The following is a 19087-nucleotide window of genomic DNA, read 5'->3' on the forward strand; positions in this document are numbered from 1 at the left end:
CCCCGTTTAAGCAACAACCCTCCCTAACTTTTTCCAAGCCCTTGGCGCATACGGAACCCCTGCTAACTTTTATGCCCCTAGCGCGCAAGCAAGTGTGAACGCGTCTTAAAGGCATTTGGCGTTTGGGCACAGAAGAAGGCACCACGATATTCATCTGAAGACTTACAGTCAGTCAGCCTGGTTTGCTGCTCATTCTCTTGATTTCATCATACTTCTTTTCTTTTCTCTGTTTCTTGTTTTCAACCTCATTCATTACAAGGCCATATTTCGATGATACCCGAGCAGTCACCAGCAACTCTGGAGACGCTCTCAAGTTTCTGAAATTCTGAGATAGTCGCCGAGAGCTAGAAAAGTGCGACACTTCTCTCTAGAGTGTTCGGGGACTAAGGATGGCGACACAAGCTTCATCTCCGCCAGCTGGCGTACCATTGCAAAATGGTATAAGTGGTGCAAAAAGTCCTAATCCAATCATCGCTCATCCGTACGGTCAAACACCAGTACCTCTGCCGAGCTATGCTCCTACTTCGCGACCTGTGTCAGTCGCCTCTACTCCTACTGCGCAGAAGCCAAGCGCTTCGCCCGCACCAACAACTCCTTTTCTCCCACCAGGACATCAACAATCACCGCCAATGCAGACAAATCGTTTGAGTCAGACAATTTCACAACGCCCTCAGACACAGACACTCAGCACCCCATCGCAGGCACAAGGTCTGATGTCGCCACCGCTGAATCAGCCGCCGCACTCCGTCGAGGCATCAAATCACTACCATGAGTTGACTGCTTTAGTCGAGAAAACGCCGGCTGATGTTGTTCGCCAAGTTGTTCGAGACAAATGGGAAAAGTCTCTTGCGGGCTCGCAGTATCACATTGCTTTCTTGGTAAGTTTCTCATGCGCAGCATTCTGGTTCAAGCCTACCTCGAATTTCATCGTCAGACCGCGTTGGTTTCATCACAGCTCCGACACTTTCTGGCTCATGCTTCGTACGACTTACTAACTCTCTCATAGTTGAATGCGACTATGCATCAAGCATCCCCGGAGACTATTGCCAAGGCCGTCCAGGAGTTCGGTGCAAACCTGGTACAAAAGTCTAAGCGCGAGTTATTGGGTCACCTCAACGCCAGTGACTTTGACGAGCTCGCAGATTTGATACTCCCTCGGGTTAGTACACAGTTTCTGGACAGGGCCCTTGCAAGGCGTCTGGAGACGATACCAGCCCGGCAGCTCGTCAACTCGTTGGCGCGTGCAGAACGGCTGGGCTACGATGCCAAGGACATCGTCCAGGAGCATAATGAGCATGTCATCCCTTCTCTGCACTCGTTGCCGGTGCAGCCGCAGCCGCAGCCCACGGGGCCTCTAACAAACACGACGCTTAGTACGATGCAACATCATACTCCTTACGTCGCTTCGCAAACTCCCCCACCGCCAATGCAATATGGTAATAAACCAGTGACTCAAACTCCGGCGAAGATATCGCCAGAACTTGCAGGGATCGTTTGGTGCAAGTGTGGTTGGCCATGTGCTTCGCAAGCGGCACTCGACTATGTAAGTTACCAATTCAAGTAAGTCAATTGGATTTGTCTAACAAGGAATAGCACCACAAGAAGAGCGCTTGCAACAGAGTCCAAGCAGATGACGTAGTTGGGAGAGACATCTGCCTCTTTTGCGGTTGCAGATTCGGCAGTGGCGGTGGTTTACTCTATCATGAGAAGTCTAACGTCTGCGGAAACCACTCTCGCGGAAGTGCTGAAATGATGCGGAAGTTGCTTCTCCATCTTCGTCCTGAGGATCCGCAGCCTCCTGTGCCAGACCCCTCTTCTGGAATTACACGCATCCCATACACCCAAGTGCCTATATCGTCGGCTCAGCCCCAAACGACCTGGGCCCACTCAACGACATCATACCTTCCTACTGAGACTCCAAGTCGTGATTCGGGCCGCGATCCATACGCCCATCTCAGCCCTGAAGATTTGGAGAGGTTTAATCATATCATGAAGCGTGCAGAAGAAAAATACGGAGGTCAAATGAAAGAAGCTGCGCTTCTCCCCGAGCCAGAGAGATCGAAAAAACTGGCAAGTCTGAAAAACTCATATAACACAAAGCAAAGCACAACTCGCAAGAAATTTGGTATCCGACTTCGCGAGAGGCGAACCCGAGGAGAGATTGAAGCTGAAGAGGCTCGACTAATTGGGACTCCAAGTGGCACCGCGACTCCACCGGCTACAGCCGCATCTGACGGCGATACTCGCTCAAGGAAGAGGGCACGAACCGACGATGGCCAGTTGCCATCATCGAGCGCGACTAACAGGACCCAAGAAAGTCCCCAGAAGAGGGTCCCTATGTCACAAATGGGCGGACTCTCGGGGTCATCAGCAACTGCAGAACTCACAGATCCTACGGCATACTTGAACCCAGCCCAGCCCCGTTATGCGCCAGCAAAAACAGCCGCACTCGGTGGCCAGTCTGGTGTGCTTGGTTCTGTAGAGCGAACCAGATCGTCGATGGGAGGGACCCTCGATGATCCCATGCCAATTGACGATGATGACAATTCGGAAACAGACAGTGATAGCGATAGCGATAGCGACGGCGACATTCCAGCCACTATCTCCTAATTTTGCAGATTCGCAAGCATGAGCGTGGCGTTTGGGATTACACGATTTGATACCCCTGACATCAGGATGCGAAAGCACAGGAAAGTCAGGATTGGGGTGCGTTGGGGACGGCGTTAAATAAGCATTTTGACGGACGCCGGTTGACACAAACAATGATGCTGCGCCAAATCAACAAAAGGGCCAATGGGAATTTTGGGAGGGCAAGACATCATAGTTGCTTCCAGGACAACTGAGTTTTTCGCTGCGAGCACCGGTTTCTAAATAATCTTGGGCCGAAACAGGCGTCGAAAAAATATCCCCAGGGGCATAAGAGTGTGTACATACATATTGCACTAGGGATCTCGACGGGAAAAGAGGTTTGGAGTCAATAGGTATCATCAGACAGCAGTACATCATTAATATAATACCTCAAAGATGCTAACGACTCTTGATGAAGGCTGTAAACAATGTTGCAATGGTGCGCACAATTGCAAAAGCAACGTCTTGGAATATTCGAGTATTTTACTTGAAGCTGTAGATGTTTCGCAGCAGGGAGAATCAACATCACCAACAAGAATTGATCGACCCACTCATGACTCGGTATAACTCCAAGTCACGAGAGGTTTTACTTGTTGTGCAGGCCGCGACAGGCGACAGGGCGTTTCAGAGGAAAGGATAGGGGGTGATAGAATCGAGACCGTGCCTTGGACAGCCGCCCGGCTAACGGTGGATGGAATCTAGGTTCCTCCCGTTTAAAAGGTCTGTTGTGAAAGGAAAGTTCACAGACAAGGGCATGTTTAGTGGAGGCCTGCGAAAACACTGAAGAGACAAAAGCCTTGTTCGAAACCAAAGAAACGTCTCGTTTAAAGAGTAACTTTGAGCTTATTCTGGTTGGTGGAGCTACTTTACACTGTTCTCAATCTGGTCATTATCACTTTCAATGGCGTTGTGTCACTTGGAGATAGCATGCATCTCTCGTCGGCTGTTATGCACCCATATGTGCGTCTGAAGAACCTCGGTTTCATATCATGGCAAAACAGACCCCCGATGCCCGATATGAGCTGACGCAGGAACAAGAGATTAGCTTGCCGAATGTCCACAAGTGAAGCTGAACATCATCTGCTCTGCCATCCCTATCGCGATATTCAACTGGCTGACCAGGCGCCAGCGCGGGGCCGAGGGGCTATATGGTTCGACCTATGATAGCCTGAAGCGCCGTGCAGCACAGATGCATCTGCATCTGCATCTGCAGTGCGCACCTAGGTCAAGTGTGACGGACATGGAAGCTGATGCAAGGGTCCTCGCGCTGACTGGACGGAATATCCGCAAGAGGGGGGCCCGTTTTGGATCCGTCCTTTTGAAACGCCCAAGGCCTCTGGATCAATAGGCTTCTCTGCTCACTGTATCGCCACGCGATGCCCAGAACGCTAGCTGCCTTGAGGGCTAGAACATGTCCCGAATGATCGCCTTGAAACCCACTAGCGACCGCCGTTGGTGCTGATGATGTACATGGATGGCGCTACGATTGGCCGATTATCGAAGCTCCTTGTCGTCCTGGCAAGGGGCTCAAGCGAGCTCTGTCTGAGGATTTCTTTTCTCTCTCCCCCGATACTTGATAATCCTGCCATGTGCCACTCCTGGTGACGGCTCTTCTGTTTCGAATTCTCCTCTTGTTTTGTTTTGCTATCAACTGGCCGGACCAGCACTTTCCTTCTACATACAGACTGATTTGGTTTTATATTTGTTTCTTACCCCCTCAACACCCTCTTCCTTCTGTTTCCTTTCGGGTCTCGTCCTTCACTGAAACTCACAAAACACTTTTGCCAACTGTTGCAAGAGACATATACGACGATCATGGTTCCTCTGTTTAGCCCCTCTGGCTTTGGTCGTTTCAAGGATAGCCATAGCCGTTTGACCGCGAGCGCTTCACAAAAGTCGGTGCCTTCGCCTATGCCATCGCCTTCGCAACCTTCGCCTGAACCAATGGCGACTGTACTTATTGGCCCCAAGCAGCAGCGCTTCAAGGTGAATAAGCGGCTGCTGTGTGCAACTTCGCCCTTCTTTGCCGACCGCTTTGGTGATCCTTCGAGTTCCAAGTCAATCTCGCTATGGCTACCTCGCGAATCATCCTCAATGTTCGGTCTGTTTGTTGACTGGGTCCACCTCGGTCTTCGGTTTCGTCCACATCTTGATGAGATGATTTCTAATGCATACGATGCCGGTCTTGAAGCTTCTCAAAATATCCACTGGTCTCTCATCCGCTTGCACCTCTTTGCATCCCGTCTTGGACTCTACCGACTTCAGGACCTCGCCATGGACTCCATTCAGGACCTCTACCTTCGCTGCGATTGGGACGTCCCCTCTGGACTCATCACTTTCCTCTACACAGAATGCGAGGATCTCGCTGCTATTCGACTTCGAAGATGGGCTGTCGCCATGGTCGCCTTCTCCTTCACCGGTGGGCCCCGTCTCACTTTCCACCCTCAGGAATCTGCTACTTCGGAACCCACCCGCTTCAGTGATCTACTAGAAGAATTACCGGAATTTGCAAGCGACTATGACATACATATGGAAAAGATGCGGCTCTCGGGCCTCGATATTCGCTTCAAGAACCCACAGCTGCGCATTCCAGCCAACCGCCTCCGCAATGATGAACGCGCATTTGGGTTCCGCCAATGTTCCTTCCACTCACATCGCTCAAGCGTCGGCGAGCGACGATGCCCTCACGAATCAGGCTCAACAAAGCACCGCCGTGTTTACCAGGCATCGGTGAAGGAATCGGGGCCAGAATCCACAGGTCTAAGCGCCCCAACCCGGAGATATCGTGATGTCGTGCCCAGACCACTCTTTTCCGGACCGGTAGACTCAGATATTGGCGAGGACGACGATGACGAGATTTCGAAAGCGATAAAGCATGTTAGATCTATTTCAAGTACACTCAAGACTTGAAGGGAGACAATCATTGCTGAAGAGAGAGTGGCTGATGGGAATGAATCCGGCAAAAGGGCTGGGTCTGAAACTCTGATCTGCTTGATCGTCACCATGACCCCATTAATCTCAAACAGCCCAAGACAACTCACAGAACTTGACTTGACATTTGATCATCAGGATCATACAGGACGACAACTGGGTCAGATGTCTGCGAAATGAACGGGACACATTTTGGTGGTGAGCACACCTAAAAGATCCTGATTATTTTCTGGATCCGAGGGGACTAGACCAAGCTCGCTGTTCTCGAGCACGTCTGGAAAGTCACATCGCTGCCTCTCGGTTGGCAAGCTCGAGGACCTGGATATATATCGCCTCATGTCTGTGACATGGGCCTTCGTCAAACGACGATACTGGTTGTTCTACCAGCTTTTTCCTTTCATTTTTATATACGTAACCTTGTCAGGTCTCCCGGAGAGAGATGGCCAAAGTTCAAGCGAGTCTCGAGAGCAAGACAATATTCTTTGTAAAATAGTAGTTAATGTACATAACGACAAGATATCCTATCATAACAAGAGAATAATCAAACATCATGGACTCTTCAAATATGGCATTCCACTTTGGAATGACATCTACGTTTACTTTCGATAGACGGTGTGTTTATGGAAAAAATGTTTTTTGACATCATTCAGATCGTTGCTCGTTCTATGGATATTAAATTCCACTGCATCATTCGTCCAAGCTTGATACATCTTCATGGTTCGGGCCCACAAGAAGCTCAATCGTGTCTCTCGTCACAACATCTCCAATTATGGCGATGTCTGTTTTACTCAATTGCAAGGGTAAAAAAATAACACGGCAAACGTGAGGCTCTGTTTGGCCTGCATGCTGTTCGTTCCATCATATCATCATGAATTGTTGAAAAATCCGTCCCGTCTGGGAAGAATTGAAAGGAAATTGACATGTTATGTCGTTGGGCGATTGTCGAGATAGAAAAAGCAAGGAGCAAAGACGCTCGCCTGCGTGCTGGGGAATCCCAGTGTATAGAAAAAAAGGCAAAGCAAAGTGCAGAAGCAGAAGAAGACCAGAAAATGAAGGCTATCGGCAGATAGACTGCTGCTGTCTAGATGCATATGCAAATGTTGAGTCGCGGTCCCAACAAGGTTTGGTCAATGTGTGCGTGTGTGTGAACTCATAAAACTCGTCAGGTTCCATGACCTTGTGGAATATACAAAGAAAAGAGAAAACACAAATGAGGCGTGTTAAAGCGGTGACTCAGAACGTCGACGTGGTTGGTCTCGACGACGGAAATCCTTAAGTCTTTCGTCGATATAAGCCAGTCGGCTTGCTAGCGATGATCGGGTAACTCCGTGGTTGCTTTCGCTGGATTGTTGGACGGTTGCAAACGGCCGGCGAAGAGCGTCAGAATCGTTGGCAGCTCCATGTGACAGGCGATTCGGGAAGGAAAAACTAGATCCCCCAAGAGCGAAAGGTGAGCCTAATCGAGGGGGCACGTCTCCAACTGGAGGAGCCAGCGTTTGCTGCTGAGCAGCTAGTGGCTGCGAAGCTTCGAAAAGCTGTTGGAGATTCTTGCGTGGGACAACGACGTCAGAGTCTATCTCAGGTTCGGTCTGAGGCGTTGCGAACTGGTCATTGGTGGCTGATAGGTCAACGATTGAGGCTGGATCAACCCAAAGATCGGAGCCGAGACTGGGTCGCTTAATCTTCCGAGCCTCCAGATGGTTGGGCCGGCGCTTGTGGGTTGATCGGCTACGTGTAAGTCGGACCGGAGACATGAGAGCGCGGCGCGGGCCGCCTGTGTGAGTTTGTCTCTGCAATTTAGAATCCACAACGAAGTTTGAGGGTAGCGAGCTTGACGAGCTGGGGCCGTAGCTTCGCGCTCCAAAGGGAGACGCAAGTTGTGTGTACTTTATTTCAACTGGCTCCAACGTCTCGCGACTCGGTGGAGGAAGCGAATGTTCGTCGATTTGAGGCTCAGGTTGCGAGTTTGTTAATTGAGCCAGAGGACCTTGCAGTTGCATGGAATCGGATGTGCTAACCGCCAATGACATTGCCATATCTTGACCTGAGAAGACCGACGGGGAGCGACCGAGGACTGTTCGGCGATTCCAGTAACGAACTGCGGATTTGTTATATGGAGAAGGGCTGGGAGCTACATATTGTGAACCCCGCGCCTTAGACCTGGCGTTCATCTTGCAAAGCTCCCGCAATTGGGCGCGAGTGGCGGCGCAAGTATGAGGCCACTGAACATATGGGCCAGCGGCTCCTTGAGTGGGTGTGATGCTCCCACTACTGAGATCAATATTTGTCTGAGCCTTTGACCCCTTCCAACTCCTCCTCGCCTCTCGGGCCACACGCAAGCAGACGCCATGGGGAGGGATGCCGCTCTTCCCGATACGGAAGGGTGTGACCTTGGGGTCTTGCAAGTACATCATATAGGTAGACCATAGGTGCTGGTTCATTGGTTTTGTCCAGGGTGCTCTTCGAATGGTATCTCGAGGAACCTCCGTTTTGGCAGGCTTGAGAGTTTTACTATTGTCGTCGGCATTTGATAGCTCATTCGCAAGATCTGCGTGTTCATTATCTGGGCTGATGCATTGACTCAAATCCTCAGAGCTGATGGAAAAGTAGCTCAGCAGGGAAGCACTTGTGTGTGTGGAATGAGCTGTCGAAGGCCGGCTGGACTCATAATCGGGACTAGATTCGAGGCTACTAAGAGTAGAATCGATAGACCAGTTTGGGTATTGTTTGGGGGTCAAAGTTGGTAACAGGTCTGGAGCAGGAGTTTTTGGAGGCGAAAACATGCGCTCTGAACCGCCGTGGGGCGTGAAGGGTATATCGTCCACGTTGCTGAAATGTGACATCGGGTATAGTGTCTCTGTCATCTCCTCGTCAAGTACACGAGGCTCCTCGATACTAGGAATGGGGATATCTGCAGCGGCAACCGACGCGAGAAACTGTTCTGTGGGCGCATTGAGATTTGACGCATTCCTTCTCTTGATTCGGAATCGGGGACGCGGCGGGGATGGTGGTTGAGTCTCGCCATTTAGAGTAGGCTCGGGCGTTCTCAGGAGATCCTCACGGCGCGCGCTTCTCGGCCAAGGGGCTGCGAGAGATTGGAAGTGCGACATGGCGGGTCACAAGGAACGCGAATGCGCTCCAGAGTTGCGTGAACTCCGAAATGGTGGTATAAGTATTCGAGGGAGAGCAGCGATAAGCGGGGCGGTTTGAGCGCAGAACAAGTCGATGCCAATGTTTCGGGATGCGACAGCGCTGTCTTAGATCTCGTCAAGATGTCGCACGGCAACTTGAACGATACTGAGCGGGAAATTATCGACGAGGTTCGGCGATGTGCTTTCAGGCGCCGGAGGTGTTGCAAAGTATAAGATCGAGCCGAAGGTTGAAGCGCGACAGCATGCGACAGGCTGTTTATTTGTGCGCGCCAATGCTTTCCGGGAAAATAGACGAAAATACAAGAAAGCGTGGTGATTGTTCGATCGCGCGTCGTCGAGTTTGGTATGTGGTAGACGGTAATAAAACAAGGAAAATATGTCTCAGACGAGAGTCGTTGTCGTGGATATGGTTATGGTCGTCATACAAGGTGATGGCCGTTTATTGTTGTCACCACCGCGGGATTTGTGGAGGTCTCCCAGTCGCAAATAAACAACAGCGGGTGGCGGTCTCGGTTCGACGCGCCGTCGCAGTTGAGGGTCCCGTAGACGAGCAGTGAACAAGCTGAGCTCGCGCGAGACAGTCGGCGCAATGTACGGGAGCACGAGAGATGATGGGAGGAGTATTGGGCGCAAACGAGAGACTGGAATGGATAAACGGTGAGTGGAAGGAGAAAGGAAAGTAGACCGGGACGATGTGGGTGTGGTGGGCGGGAGTGTGCGCTATGTATGAATGGGCAAACCAAATGCTAAACGGGAAGTGAGTGGAGAGCAGGGCCAGCTGGGAATGGACGGGCGGCTCGTTAAGCACAGTACGTCTCCTCTTTCTTGTCTCGACCCAACCAGGGTAGAGAAAAACTTGAAGCACACTGGTCAAGGCCGCGGATGTGGACCAACAGCGAACAGCGGGTGGCGCGAACGCTGCAGTCCAAGTAAGTAGGTACAGTACCTGGCAGAAGAGCTGTGCAATGCTTGTTGATTAGATACTGGCTCGCTAGATGCCGGTCGGTCCCAACGGTGCTGTGCTTCTCCAACACTATGCTCTCCAACTGAGGACAATGCAGAGAACAGGATTCGTTCCACAGCAGGACGCGATATTGATGTTATATTATATGATGCGCTCGCTGCGCTGCACTTTGCAGTCGTGTCTTGTCCTTTACGGTTTCTGGCGATCCACTGGTGAGTCCCTTGACTGTGGTGGTGAGGACCGCAGTAAGCCCCCAACAGGCGGCGTGCTAGCGCAAAGCCCTTGTCAAGTCGACCCCGGCAGCGTCCGTGACAAGGAAGAGCTCAAGCAGCGGTCAGTGGGTGATGAGGGCACGTTGTGCCAGCTTGAGCGATAACCCTGGACGGTAGAGCAACCGTGATAGGTCTGATGAAGAGGTTGATGATCCTCAAGGTGATCGAGACCATGTGATGGAATGGAGTCAAAAGGCAGCGGACTGAGACCCTGCGTGCCTTGTTGTGTTGCAAACGACGTACAGTACAGTACGCTACGGTACCTATGAAGATCTCGGTATGGTTGACCTAGGTTTGTGTTTATTTGTGTGATGTGAGCTTTGCTTCCCCGTTATCGTTGCAGAGGTGATGAAGAGTCCAGTATTGGCAATTTTTGCATTCAAGTACCATTCGCTGGTCTTTATTCCTCTGATCTGGTTCTGGGGCGGTCAACTCTCGGCGGCCGGCCGTAGGTGTTGACTTAGACTCGCTCGGGACCTCGCATAGAGATGCGGCGTATGGCCAGTCTCTTGGGTTTGGGAGCGGCTGCAGAAATGCAAATGTAAATAATGGCCGAGAATCTGTCGCACTTGGAGCAATCGAACATATAATTTTTTGGTATGAGAGAGTTCAAGTTGCTCGAATATGAGCGTCTGCTGGATGACATTCTGGAAACAACACTGAAGAGACGCGATCAAAGTCATGTTTGTTTGTTATGATCTGAGAGCCTCAGATGAGACAACAGTAACCCAGGTTTTCCACGCTTCCCGTTGGCTAGCCTCGAGGTCGGGTACCACTTATTGGTGATCTAACGCACCCAGCGTGTGCGTCTGCAGAGAGTGAGTTGACGGTAGGATTGCTTGGTTGAGAGCAAAGGGCGAGGGGAAATGCGTCGAGAGCTAGCAAATAGCAGCATAATGTGACGATCCAACGAGAAGGCAGATTGCCTCTGTCATTTAGACAAGGCTCAACGCCAGCATGTTTCGACCCCTGCCCAAGCATCCAGCGAGAGCTGCACGTCGGCGGCAAGAATGAAAGACAGCGCAGGGAAAGGACGCACAGGCACAGCACAGCTATCGCCCGCACTCACATGCATGCATTCGCTCCAAACGAATGACCTTTTGGGGTTGAATGTGGATGGGGCATGATGGGGTTGTCTGTTTGAATAGGGTTAAAGGTGTGGATGTCTTCTGAGGGTGAGGGGTTGATAAAACGAAACAGAGAAATGGGTCAATATGACGCTGCATGTAAACAACTCAAGCATTGTGAAATACCTTGGGGATCTTCCTTTCTATCGATCCTGCCTTCCATTGACTAGCAGGACGAGGAAGCATTAGGTAGTACCTAGGTAGACTTCCTCACCTCCAACTGAACTAAGGTAGCGCCCCTAACTCACTCAAGGAAAGCAACTACTGCGTAGAAATAGTGCACCATAAAAACTTGGAACAAAGGTGGCTGGGGATTAACGCGAAAACCGAACGCGTCGACGCGTCATTCTCAACGAGCCAATGAGAAAGCACCTGAGTTTGTCAGTCACACGAACCATATCACTACTGTAGCTTGAGCAGACCAGCTACGAATCAGAGCATTCAATTGATCTTGGTCCAATTCTTCTACAGCTGCATGGTGAGCTTCTTTACGGTCCTTGTCTACAAAGCACAGCAAGTATACTATTCCCATTTGGACAAGTTTGCAGCACACCTTCGGTCCTGCTCCATTCTCGTTATCACAATAATTCTATCAAGAATCGAAGGATGTCTAGGGTGGCAGTGGTGCCCCACCCCTCTCAGCTAGGTAGCTTCACACACGCCGGGATTGGCTCTTAAGCGACTGTCAAATCAGAGGCCAAGGTGTGATAAAGAACAGCCTAGAAGGGAAGTGGATGGAACACTGTGTTTTTTCTACGATGTGCTGATCTCATCTGAGCTGAGACTGGTAAGTTGTAGCCACTAACAGAAACACGAATGCACCAGTGCAGCACCACGCTAGACTCATCACCACAACCTGGATGATAAAGCCTGGTTCATTAGGATGATACTATAGTCCAACTTTACAGCTGACACTGATGTCATATGTAGCTAGAGATGGACATCGAATCAATAAGACCAATATAATAGTGGCGGACAGAAAAACACCACAAAAACGAAGTAGGGCATGACATACTATTGCATAAATCGGATTGAGCTGGAGTTCATGTATCGAGATATGATTTTTGCAAATGCCATTGCAGGTATCACCATCTTGGCTGGTATGATTTGAATCATATGACAGCGTGTGAGTCGATCAAGATATAGTGCAGCAGGAGGGAGATAAAACCCTGTCTCGCTGCAGCTTTTTGTCCAAAAAGTTGACTGATTGATCATTTTCTGAGAGTTACTCGAGTTCTTCTTCGAACGGACGTGTCTCACATTAAGATATTGGACTGCTGTTCAATTGCAGATACTTTCCATTAACGTAATTGAATCGCATGTGTGCAATAGAGCGACAACGAGAGCTGTAGCTCTGACGATTTGCTCAGAGGTGGACTTGAGGGCGCCATGGTTCGTATGCCAGATGGAAATGTTCGAGATTATTGAAACGCGGCAAACAAATTCTTCAATACAAGAATGAGAAACCTTTGGTATACTAGTCAGTACGCTGGGAAGAAGCCATGGGCTTCCAGATCTACTACAGCTTTTCTCTTGATAAGGTAGGTAGCGTGACGCCTGTTCACGTAGTATACCCACATTGGAGGAACCTTCGTTGTGATCAAAATCACTCACGATAATAGATACGAATACTCACCAATACCGGGCCAAGATTCTAAGAATCTGGATCCTATATCTAAACGCTCCCACACCTTTGAGGTGTCTCACAAGACGATGTTCTCTGTAAGTGTTCTTTCAACAACAATCAACAGTGAAGGGATGGCGAGTCTATCTACCGGGTTAACGATAAATACTCAGGTTCAACTGGAAATGGTCATTGTCGCTATTCGATGCACAAACTTCTATACGAATGTTTGAGATTATAAGATGAATGGACCAATCTTCAGTACGGAACTCAGTACACTATAAAGGTTGAGGTCAACCTAGGCATGGACACATAATAGCAAGGCCAAAGTTGTCACCAAATGGATATCCGAATACTATTGTGGTGTAACATCCACTTAGAACTCATGTCAACGTTGGCTTAGGAGGCCAAGATGTAGAGTATATGTTTTATTACATAAACATACTAGAGACGGAGCAACGAGCGAAGGGTGCAAAGGTCGCTGGAAGGTGATCCTACATTCGGTTCAAGGGGGCCTTCTCACATATGATGCATCACTATATAAGACAAGATGTTCTTACACATCTCTCCGAGAATATAGAAGCATACTGAAACCTCAAGGGAAACATAAAGCCCCTAACGAATATAATAGATACCGAGAAACAGTCCACAGATATAAAAGTCGCCACTTCAACCCATAAGACCATACATAGGGGCAGCCTTCAACGCAGGAAGTAGGTTAAGGAGACGAGCTTTAATACCCACACCAGCAAGACTGATATGACTTGAGCATCTAAACTCCGTAGTTGCTGGAATAAGTGGATAGCTTACAGCGGTATCAATCGAGGGTTTGTTTACAGTAGGTACGGTGATAGGGCTTGGGGAGAAACCCCTAAAGGATACTTCTAGAAAGAACTAAAAACCAAGAAAAGTTGCCAGAAACAGAAATGGTCAAGCTCTGTGTATTGGCATATATGACCTTGCTGATGTCGGACGGTCCAATTACGAAACTGGGTTAATGGGATAAATGGCGCTCATCTAGAGATGGTCAATCACTTCACATCAGTACATGTTCCTGGGCACAGGCCAAGAAGGGAGCACCTGGGAACGGCTGATACTTTTCACGTATCCAGTCATAGTGAACTACGGATAGAAATATGTGAATGCTTGGGGATAATAAACTGTGATACTGATGATGAACTAAAAGTGCTGAGCAGGTGATAAAGGAGTTGTAAAAACGCCAAGATATAGAGACCGATATAAAGAATAGACTGATATTAAGAGCCATCTATATATCAATATAAGTGACTTATCAGGTAATCTATCCTTAAGGTATATTGTACCCATTAATTAATTTACTTAAAACTCTTATATCTATAATAATAAGTGTATAAATAAGACGCTTTTATGTTGTATAGTAAAATTAACGAATCGATTTAAAGTTAAACGTCTACCTTATGATACTGAAGTGATGGAATTAGTGAATTCTTAGGAAGTAAAGAACAATAAAGATAATGTGATAAGAAATCAATTTGTAGTCTCCTGAGTGGCCGGGCCAAGCAGAGTCGCTCCGGCGCCGTCGCGGTCTTTGGGACGGGCAACCCCGCAATCATGGCACCCCACATCCCCCGCCAACCTCAAACTTGCACTGAACCAACTTTTGCTCTCTGTTGGAGTCATCTCAACCTCACCGACACTAGCACCAACAGCAAGCGCTTACTGCATGTATCCTTTGCGCCCAAGATTATTCATAGACTATAGGAACTTATTTCATTATATTTTTCGTCTCGGTTGGATCAATCCGCTGTCAAGGTTAATGATGACCTCACATGCTCCCGATATCGTCACTCTCGACAATCTGTCGCAGACTATTACACCCTGGAACCCTCAAGGGGAAAGTCAACTCCATGCAATAGTTGATATGGGAAGGTACAAATAGTTCTAAACAAGTCAAACAATCCTCATACCTGACATCTAATTCAGTAATGGCATTCGATTCTCCATCACATCACTAGCGCCTCCATTTACACGCCTTCTTCGTCCCATCTACTCAACTCGCGCTGCCATTTCACTATTTGATGCGCTCAGGAACACACCTCAAGGTCTAGTATTTCTTCCGGAAACCATTGCTGCCGTTTCCAAGACGCTGGAGCGTTTTCATCAACTCGCTGTGCGTCATGGAGTGCCAGCGAGGCACATCACCATCCTCGCTACTGAGGCCATGCGCCGGGCCGACAATGCTTCTGAAATGCTCGAGGCAATTTCATCCGCGACTAATGGTCTCAGAGTGAGCATACTTGAGCCCGCTGTTGAGACCCTCTTTGGCGCTGTCATGGGCTCTCGCAGTGGTCTCGTTGGCGTTGAAGGTGGCGCTCTGTTCCTGGACCTCGGGGGCGGGAGCGTGCAGATGACGTGGGTGGACACCAGCAAGCCAAACTATGAGATAGATGCTGCCAGAGCTGGAGTGAGTCTGCCCTTTGGGGCCGCGAGATTAATTCGCGTGCTGCAAGAGCAGCCAGCCGATGTTCAGGCTTCTGAGATCTCAAAGCTTCAAACCGGCATGCAACAGGCATACGCCAACCTCTGCTCTAAGTTCCCTGCACTTGACGCCCTGAAAGGCTCTCATGAAGAGGGTTCTCATGTGAATGTCTTCATGTGTGGAGGGGGCTTTCGCGGTTATGGCAGCATGCTCATGCACCAGGACCCTGTGAGCCCGTACCCTATCCCCTATACGAACGGTTATACGGCTCCAGGCACACTATTTTCCAAGGTTGAGCACATGCGTCGTGTCAACGAGGAACACGACAGTCGAATTTTCGGACTTTCAAAGCGTCGTCGTAAGCAATTCCCTGCAATCGCCACTGTCATTGATGCATTGCTCGCGACGGTGCACAATATCGGAACCGTGACATTCTGTGGCGGTTCGAATCGTCAAGGTGCACTTATGATGAAACTCCCGTTCGAAATCCGCGAGTGTAACCCTCTCGATATTCTTGCTGGAGTCACACTAGATGAGAAACCCGTATTTGATGCTGTGTTGAACACGTTGGGAAGTGCTCTTCCTGCAGAGGTCGACTTCTCATCCATGCCTAACATTTTGACTCCTGGGCTGGACTCTCTTTTTGTGCGGGATATTTGGACTCGACAGGGCCACGATTCGGATAACAACTCGTCGTTTGCACTGCATCATGCAATTACCCGGGATGCGGAGGTCCCTGGGCTCTCACACACCGGAAGGGCCCTACTGGCGCTCTCAGCCTCAGCTCGATGGGGAGGCATTCTAGGGCCCTTGGACTCACAGCTCCAGCAGAGTCTGTCGGCACTTCTTGAGAGCCAGCATCTTGATGCACCATTTTGGGCTTCGTATGTTGGCGCTGTAGCCGGGCTTATAGCCATGGTTGTACCAATAATCCCGAAAACCGCAGAGGAGGTGGAAAATGCTATCAGGTTAGTGTCATTCTTCAGAAGTATGCCAAGTCTTGTTGTCTAACGAACACAGCATAAAAGCACATCTCAAGCAGACAGAGGATAAAAGAGAGAGAATCGTATTAACGATCAGAGTCGCCTCCGCCAATGTAGCGGGTGTCAGTCTAGAAGATCTCGCCGACAGGGTTGAGAAAACCGCCAAAAAGAATGGAGGGAAGAAGCCAAGATACAAGATAACTGCCCAAGTGAGCTTATCGCCATGACACATTTCTTCATCAACATAAACCAACCCAATACACACATGTTTCCCCTTCGATCCACATTAAACAAGCCCAGATGCAGCGAACGTCGTTGTATTCGTTATAAACCATAAAAGAACCACCATATCATGCTTTTTTGTTCGTGTTTTGTCTTTTCCATATGTTTTTTCTTCTTCCTGTTTTGTCTTTTCGTTTGCAAATGATTGTCTGTAATGACTGGACATGATTTGTACAGTTATTACGCACTATCACGGGAGCTTCCCTTACTCTTGGTACTACTTCGAGGGCGTCTCTTGGATGAGATCTTCTTAAGCTCATGGTTAACTACCAGGGCGCTTAGTCGCTCGTCAACCTTGTACGACGAACGCTGAATTCTCTCGTCTGGCGAATGGTCAGTGGAACGTCCCACATAATGAGGTGCTGTGGTCTTACAGAATTCCTTTCTGGTGTCCATCATATCCTGCGAGAACTGGCGAATTTTGCTGCTATGGCGAGCTTGAGAAGGATAGTCCTTGAGCCAGTCCATTGACATCTCCATTCTCTTGGGAGTTTTGAATTGGCAGTGATAGAATATGGCTATCAAAGGGAAGAATCCATTGTAAAGATTCTCAAAAGCCCCAACTGAATGTCGTTAGCAATGATGTTTGACCTTCGAGTCAAATTGTCTTACCAATATTCTGATCTCTCTGGGCACTTGGGTTTCGGGCGAAATATCCATCGTGTGCAATGACCAAGTCTCTGTACATGATCATGAGTTGCCACAAGCTGGCCCAAACTGCCATCTTCTCTTGAGCTTTAAGAGACTCTTGTTGCGCCAAGCAGTCTTCGAGGAGCTTGAGGATATCATGCTCATGGGACACGAGTGCGTTCCATGCAATGCGTCTAAGCTCTGCTTGAACAGTAAAGGGGACCTGAGAGAGCTTGTTGGACGAGCTGCAGCAGGTGAAGCGCGGAGCTTTCCAGATTCTGAAGAAACAATTCATTGTGTGGACCTTGGAGACGAGGTTGTGCTACAACAACAGTTAGCTCTACTGGATATAGCAAGGATCAGGAAGAGTGGGTTGCGAGTGTTACCTTTGGAAGTCCCTGGCCGTCCTCATAATATGAAAGCAAAAAGTTTTGCACCATATGCTCAAATCTAGAGCTGCGTTCTCTTCGGATCTGTGCCTCGACCCAGCGCTGGAGTTCACCATAAGTGGGAAATCTATCCCGCTCAAACGCAGCGTTTCTGGGGTTCTCATCGGTTCCATTCTGAGAATGGTATGCTTGGACAGATGCCCGAAGAAAAGGGGATTCGGCATCGCGGGTGAAGAAGATGACAATATCTCTGGGTTTGGCGGTGGGAAAGCGAGGCTCATGATCAACGACACGCCTCTCTTCCGCAGGGTCGGGTGACCAGACGTCTAAATATGATATGTCTCAGTGTACATGTCTCACTTTGAGGCTGGGGGCCAGGGGGGGGGGGGGGGGTTGTTCGACATACCGACGATGTGACGAATCACAGGCGGAGCAACCGCAGGGGTCCTACGGGTACAGACTAGGTGTGAGTGGTCTGGGAAGGCCTTACGGCAGTAGGGACAGACGCCACAGTCTTGACACTGGGTAATGGCTCAGTTCAGTGTTTGTTTCAGAGGGGCAATGGCCTTGTATAGGCATTGTATTGGATTGGTTTTCTTACGCGGGTCTTGGAGATACGGCACGGAAGACAGGCCCCACTCTTGCGGACATCAGCTGTCTGGTCTGGATCAGAGAGCTGTCTTGACCTCTTCTCCACAGAACGCTGACGTTTGACACCAGAGGTTGAGTTTGAGGAGGGTGAGTATGAGTATGTCTTGGTGTGGCTTGAGCGGCGGGACGAGGACTCGTGTACCTGGATCTGATGTGGGTAGCCATACCCCCGGGGGGCGTGCTTGCTAGGTACGGCCTGGGGGTACGTCCACTTATCATCCTGGGCCTGAACCTCTTGGAGGCTGACTCGAGGACGTCGACGGACATCGTCTACGCCATCGAAGAAGACGGAGCCAGAGTGAGACGAAGGAGAGGTACTACCACCTCTGACGAGTTCTGGTGGGGTCTGACCCATGGACTCGGATGTGGTAATCCCTCCATCGTCCGGGCTCAGGCCAGGGGTCATCCTTAGGTATTCGGCCTCGCTCCTGTCAAGAGAGAGATGATCAAGAAAGGAAGGGATATCAGTGATGAGCGAGGGAAGGTCCCTGTAGCTTAGGCGAGGGGAGCTAGAAGCTCCTGGGTAGTCCTGAGACCTGGTCGAGTCACAGTAGAGATCCCAGTCAAAGACAGACCTGAAGAGCTCATCATAGTCCAGGCCCGGGGAGGTGGGAACACGCGGGTTTTCTTGACCTATCTGGGACAAGTCTCTGGACGCAAAGACAGCAGCGGAAGCACCTCCTTTATCCATGTTGACGACCTGCCTGCCCTGCAATGTAATGTACTGTTTCCGGTGTAAGTCACGAGGAGCTATCTTGGTGGAACCTCGATGTCTGCGCTGGGCGAATTGAAGCACGCAGCAAATACTTGTCAGAAGACGATAAGGTGAAAAGTTCCAATGTGCCTGATGCTTGCGTGCAAGTTTGAGCGATTCAGAGACACGTCCTGGCACCAGAGAGTTATAATTCGGCCTTCCTCGACAGTCGTGGTGGACTTGTTCACTTACACCATCCTCCTCTTCACTTCTCGGTGTAAGACAGGGGTTGTATTGGCTAG

At 49.6% G+C, this 19087-nt stretch overlaps 5 protein-coding genes; 3 read left to right on the top strand and 2 right to left on the bottom strand.

Moving 5' to 3' along the window:
* Positions 1-389: 389 nt before the first annotated feature.
* FFUJ_01163 (uncharacterized protein) lies at positions 390-2610 on the top strand (the record flags this gene model as incomplete). XM_023581795.1 has 3 exons in its annotated part: positions 390-878; positions 1007-1543; positions 1594-2610. The coding sequence occupies 3 exons, from the start codon at positions 390-392 to the stop codon at positions 2608-2610; spliced, it is 2043 nt and encodes a 680-aa protein (XP_023424379.1).
* A 1833-nt stretch (positions 2611-4443) lies between these two features.
* FFUJ_01162 (uncharacterized protein) lies at positions 4444-5538 on the top strand (the record flags this gene model as incomplete). The annotated part of the gene is made up of 1 exon (XM_023581806.1): positions 4444-5538. The coding sequence occupies one exon, from the start codon at positions 4444-4446 to the stop codon at positions 5536-5538; it is 1095 nt and encodes a 364-aa protein (XP_023424380.1).
* A 1241-nt stretch (positions 5539-6779) lies between these two features.
* On the bottom strand, positions 6780-8669 carry FFUJ_01161 (uncharacterized protein; the record flags this gene model as incomplete). Its single annotated transcript, XM_023581817.1, has 1 exon — positions 6780-8669. The coding sequence occupies one exon, from the start codon at positions 8667-8669 to the stop codon at positions 6780-6782; it is 1890 nt and encodes a 629-aa protein (XP_023424381.1).
* Positions 8670-14496: 5827 nt separating this feature from the next.
* Positions 14497-16366, top strand: FFUJ_01160 (related to retrograde regulation protein RTG2; the record flags this gene model as incomplete). XM_023581828.1 has 3 exons in its annotated part: positions 14497-14606; positions 14661-16124; positions 16177-16366. The coding sequence occupies 3 exons, from the start codon at positions 14497-14499 to the stop codon at positions 16364-16366; spliced, it is 1764 nt and encodes a 587-aa protein (XP_023424382.1).
* A 235-nt stretch (positions 16367-16601) lies between these two features.
* On the bottom strand, positions 16602-18782 carry FFUJ_01159 (uncharacterized protein; the record flags this gene model as incomplete). XM_023581839.1 has 6 exons in its annotated part: positions 16602-16744; positions 16796-16984; positions 17034-17373; positions 17438-17766; positions 17847-17961; positions 18042-18782. 6 exons carry the CDS (start codon positions 18780-18782, stop codon positions 16602-16604), a joined length of 1857 nt encoding a protein of 618 aa, XP_023424383.1.
* Between the last annotated feature and the right edge of the window lie 305 nt (positions 18783-19087).

The sequence above is a fragment of the Fusarium fujikuroi genome, chromosome FFUJ_chr01, assembly GCF_900079805.1.
Source record: "Fusarium fujikuroi IMI 58289 draft genome, chromosome FFUJ_chr01".
Taxonomy (NCBI): Eukaryota; Fungi; Ascomycota; class Sordariomycetes; order Hypocreales; family Nectriaceae; genus Fusarium; species Fusarium fujikuroi.